General features: G+C 36.3%; 1 protein-coding gene across 1 annotated transcript in view; it reads left to right on the forward strand.

Moving 5' to 3' along the window:
• Positions 1-13: 13 nt before the first annotated feature.
• LOC107701093 (HIV Tat-specific factor 1 homolog) overlaps positions 14-5,611 on the forward strand; it is a 6,751-nt gene continuing 1,153 nt past the window's right edge. The window contains exons 1-6 of the mRNA XM_016503024.1: positions 14-320; positions 1,359-1,523; positions 1,640-1,856; positions 1,958-2,005; positions 2,199-2,353; positions 3,240-3,341. Coding sequence (XP_016358510.1) covers positions 219-320; positions 1,359-1,523; positions 1,640-1,856; positions 1,958-2,005; positions 2,199-2,353; positions 3,240-3,341 — 789 coding nt within the window. The 5' untranslated portion in view covers positions 14-218. The remainder of the gene's footprint in view (positions 321-1,358; positions 1,524-1,639; positions 1,857-1,957; positions 2,006-2,198; positions 2,354-3,239; positions 3,342-5,611) is intronic.

A 5,611-nucleotide genomic window follows, 5' to 3' on the forward strand; every position in this document is an offset into this window, starting at 1 on the left:
AGCTAAACTCTGCAGGACACCGGCCCTCCAGGACTGAGTTTGGGCAGCCCTGATATAAGGTTATTTTGTCATTCATAAATGGAGTCCCTTCGCTACGTAATTAATTTTCAGTGTGAACGCACTACTCGCACTATTATATACTAAAAACGTCATAGAATAGTGCATAAGTGCGATTTGGGACGCACCTATACTTGTTAGTACTGCAAGAGGAACTACACATGTGCGGCCGACAGTTGCATTCCGGAAGACGCATAGCTGCGGACTTGCACGTTCTTCGGAAGTGCAACACTTGTACGTTTTGGAGGCTCAGCACTGGAAAGGTGGGATGTTTTTTTCCTATATTCTTTATTTCAAATGTTAAAGCATTGTATTATAAGCAGATCCGTATTGTTCACCTCATATATTAAATCTAGATGCAGTGGCTCTAAAAAAGTCGATAAGCAGCTGTGTGTGTTTACCCGTGCCATCATCATAAGCGGATTGACGTGGGTCAGTTCACATCAGTCTGTCTCATCATCAAAACTATCAAGACATGTTTTCGCTGAAAACTTTGAGAGCTCATAACAGGCCTCAAATGAAGCGGCAATTCATACTGCACGCCCACAATTCATTTATTTCCAGTGTGGTCTATCGGTTTCTTATTATTTTTAGCCTGGCTATCACACTTAGCCTATCTAACGTTACATTGTTTGCCATTTATAATCACCTTGTAACTAAATTTTCACTAAAATGTAATGGCAACGAATGTAGATAGGCTATATATACACAATATCGATCGTGCAATATATCGTTGTCCTTCGATATTTAAATTAAAACGAGGCGCTCTAAATAGACTTCCCTGCTCCCATCTCGCTAAGTTATTTAATGGCTCCTCGAGGTGACGCTCAACACATGAATGAGGGAAACGTGAACATAAGTTGACTAGCCTAAGAAAAAGAGGGTTTTAATGGGATGGCGGACAGCAGTGTGAGTAAAATAATAGATGCCCCAGCCACGTTTAAGTCCAAAGTCTGAACCCACCTCGACTTTTATACCATTGATGGGACAAACAAAATTGACAAAGAGTATGCGATGTACAAGAACTACATTATTTGCATTATATTGTGATTATTGTAGGATTGTCTAGCAGTATATCAGTTATAGCAGAATTGCTGTATCATGATATTGTTGGTATCGTGAGCCATGTATCGTATTTTGAGGTGCCCTGTGATTCCCACCCATATATATATATATATACACATATATACTCTCACACACATGTATGTATGTATGTATGTATGTTTTTATATATATAGTTTCTTTCGTGTCTGCAGAGCTCATGATTCACAAATATCTCTGTCTTATCTTGGTTTCTGTAGATGAGCGGCGATTCAGATAGTAATAAAGTGTTCCATGAGCAGCTCCGTTTGCAGCAGCTGTATGAACAGAGGCGAGAGGGTGGAGAGGATCCAAACACATACGTCGACCCAGAAGACGGCACTGTGTACGACTGGGACCATGAAAAGAGAGCATGGTTTCCAAAGGTCTCCGGTTACCAAACAGAATACTACTTTTACTCAATTAGTCTGTTTTCATAACCCAGTAAGAGCTCATTCGCAGTAAGTTCTGTATTAAAGTTCACTTATTTGTTTCTTTATAGGTAAATGATGATTTCATCGCAGCATATCAAGCAAACTATGGATTCAATGAGGATGGGGCCCCTGATCCAACTGCTGCGGTCCCTTTCTCCGAATCCCTCCCTGCCAAACCGGAGGAGCCCAAGAAACCTGAAGAACCCAAGAAGCTGGAGGAGAGCTCAATCCAGGGAACAGCTAAGGAGGGAGCTCAGAAAGGAGAGAAAAGGAAAGCAGATCCAGGTTAGAAGTTATTCATTACCGATTTGTATTTTATGTATTTTATTTTTTTTTTTACCTAGTATTCTAATTATATTAACAAACACATGTGATGTGTTTTACAGGATGGTTTGAAGTTGAAAAGGACAAAAACACCAATGTTTATGTGACGGGTAAATAATTTCCAAATTTTTAGATTGCCGTTTGTTTTTATTTATGTGCTATTTGTTTTTAATTTTGATACGAATTTGATTTCATGTTGTAAATACTGGTATGATATGACCCGGTTTGTTTTTTAAATCAATTGGCTGTCAATCCAAAATTTGGTTCACGAAATGTGTTTTAGTGAATGTGTCTTTCTGTTAGGTCTTCCTCCAGATATTACTCCTGATGAGTTTGTGGAGATCATGTCCAAATGTGGAATTATCATGCTTGACCCTATCACAGAAGAGTATAAAATTAAGCTTTACAAGGACAAGGACGGGAACCAAAAAGGAGACGGACTTTGCTGCTACCTGAAGGTTGGTCATTGTAATACTATGATCCGGTATATTTATCTCTTGTGCTGTGCTGAAAATTTTGAATGAAATTGATAGATCGTATGCTTCATTGATCTGTGCTTATGCAACTTAGTTTGAGTAAAAGAGCATTATATGTGGATATTTTTGCCAGGGTTTACTCAAAAACTAAAGTGCATAAGCTCAGAAGTCTACCATCGGTCAGCTCCAAAAAGAAATGTAAAACCCATGACAACTGAAAGAAAACAAGTTGACAGCATAACAAGAAATTTACAAGGCTGGTTATTTTTGACCGGGAACACCAATAGTGTAACACAGTGAAAAAAAGTGCACCAAAAATTATCAGAATTTTTTTTTTTTTTTTTTTTTTTTTTTGAGAAGTTGTTATACCCTGTGTGAGCGAAGTCAGTTAGTTTTAGTTCAATTTGATAACATTAACTAGCATTTTCAGGAAAAAGATAACCCTCGCTGGGTCTCTAAATGACCAAAACACAACATGAAAGTTACGTTCTAAATATTGAAAATAAAAACACATGTTTTACATTCAATGTTATTTTACTATTATTTATATACTATTATAATATTTATTAATTATTTTGAATTTGATTTTTATATTTTCATTTTAAATTTAGTTCAAGTTTAAGTCATTTTATGTACTTGTTTATCTGTTTTTTTTATATTTCTATTTAGCTTTTTTTTTTTTTTTTTTTTTAAGTTATAGTAATTTAGTACTTAAAATTAAAACCATTTTAGCTAGTTGCAACTTTTTTTATTTTTTTACATTTCAGATGTATTTTAAATGAACATTTTTAAGCTCTTAAACATTGTTTACATGCTTGTTTATATCATTTGTATTCAAATGTTTTCATTATTTTATAATTCCTTGCAGAAAGAGTCTGTAGCTCTTGCCGAGCGGCTTTTGGATGAGACAGAGATTCGGGGCTACCAGCTGCATGTGGAAGTAAAGGATAATGTGGCACTAAAGACCTGTGTAATGATGCTTAAAATTGTAATTGTAATAATATTTCACAATATTACTGTTTTTATTGTATTTACGGTATCTTTGGTGAGCATAAGAGACTAATAACTTTTAAAAACCTTACCAGCCCCAAATTTTAAACAGTAATGTACACTGCCAATTAAATGTTTGGACACACCTACTCACCCTTTATGATTATTTGTGATGTTAAAGTATTAGCAAATGGAAGTATCAAAATTAACCACCAATATTAAACTAACCAATTCCATATTATATTACAGCTTCTTCAAAGTTGCTAGATTTCAGCTCTGCACATTCTGGACATTCAAAAATCTCTCCAACCTCATACATTTTAAGGTTTTTTTTTTTATATATATTTTTTTTTTAGTACCAGTTAGGCACAATTTACATTTGTCAACAAAGTTCATTTAAATGTTTAACCTTGAGCCTTTAGATCAAAGTTTTTTTTTTTTAAATGAGGAATATAAATTAAAGGGGTCATATGATGCTGCTAAAAAGAACATTTTGTGTATTTGGTGTAATGAAATGTTTATGCGGTTTAAGGTTCAAAAAACACATTATTTTCCACATACTGTACATTGTTTCTCCTCTATGCCCCGCCTTTCTGAAACGCGACGATTTTTACAAAGCTCATCGTTCTAAAAAAAGCGTGGTGTGCTGTGATTGGCCAGCTATTTAGTGCGTTGTGATTGGCCGAATACCTCAAACGTGTGACGGAAATGTTACGCGCCTTACCATATTGTGATGATGCCCTGTCAGGCCGGAGCGATGATTCAAACACATTAAAACCCATTATAAACGAGGCATTCGTTGCATCCAGTCGGGACATAATTATGGATTATAATGACTTGTACTGTCTTTTTACGCATTGTGTTGCATCGCGCCGCGTAAACATAAAACCATGCCTGCATTTGTGATCGGAGAAATGACAAACAACAAGCCCTACTCTACACTGCCCGAGCGAAAAAGTAGAGAGGGACTTTAGTTTATTCATCAGGAATTTGCTAAATCATGTAATGCGTGTTACATACATACAAAACCGAATGCGCGTTTGCATGGCCTTAATGATGTCATCAGAAAAGGAAAGTTATTACATTGTGTAAACAGAGACATTTTTCCCTTTGGAATCACATGCACAATTAGACCAGAGATGTATATTACGTAAGTTAATAGGGTCAATTTCAGGGTCATTAACAAAAACTAAAACCATTGAAGAAAAAGCGTTTTTGAATGTAAAAAAGTGCCAGCCAGTTGCCAAGGCAACATTTCTCATTTTGATTGTTTAACTTTGCTAAAATTGCTAAAACTAAAGCTGAAATATAAATTTCAATCTATAGAGACATACAGTAGGTATAGAAAAGAATAATGCCCCTTTAAGATCACATTTTGTGGCTTTGCACCCTGAAATGAAGACAGTTTTTGTTTTATCCAGCTGTATTTACTCAGTGCAATTTATAACATCCAAGTGAAAGATATAACACCATGTCAGAAAAAAATAAATAAACAGAATCACTGGAAAAAGGATCACCCCCATTCTAAAAATGCAACCCTCTACAATGCGCACGACTCGACGTCGCTTTGCTGATACCGCTTTTTCTCACATGCAAAGAGAGAGAGCGAGAGTCTTACGTACCACGCTGAATCGACGACATGTAAACAATATTCTTTGTTGTGTTTTCCTGTCAAAAGTTAATTTAGAATTATTCAGCTTTTAAGAACAAGCAGAAGGTGTGTGTGTGTGTGTGTGTGTGTGTGTGTGTGTGTGAGAGAGAAATAGTAGTCTGGCGAGTAAACTAAAACATTTACTAGCCAATGGCAATTATATTGCCACTGTGTGCACAGAGGGTTGAAATGACTTGTAAACTCAATTCAGGACGTCGCTCCAAACTGGATGAATGAGCCAGGAGGAAACTTGTCAGAGATATGACCAAGAGGCCTACAGCAACTCTGAAGCAGTTGCAGGAATATATGACAAAGAGTTGTGCGAGAGAGAGAGAAATAGTAGTCTGGCGAGTAAACTAAAACATTTACTAGCCAATGGCAATTATATTGCCACTGTGTGCATAGAGGGTTGAAATGACTTGTAAACTCAATTCAGGACGTCGCTCCAAACTGGATGAATGAGCCAGGAGGAAACTTGTCAGAGATATGACCAAGAGGCCTACAGCAACTCTGAAGCAGTTGCAGGAATATATGACAAAGAGTGGTCATTGTGTGCATGTGACAACAATATTAAAAATACTCCACAAATGTGGCTTTTA

This window comes from Sinocyclocheilus anshuiensis, unplaced genomic scaffold, assembly GCF_001515605.1.
Source record: "Sinocyclocheilus anshuiensis isolate Anshui unplaced genomic scaffold, SAMN03320099.WGS_v1.1 scaffold907, whole genome shotgun sequence".
NCBI classification, from domain to species: domain Eukaryota; kingdom Metazoa; phylum Chordata; class Actinopteri; order Cypriniformes; family Cyprinidae; genus Sinocyclocheilus; species Sinocyclocheilus anshuiensis.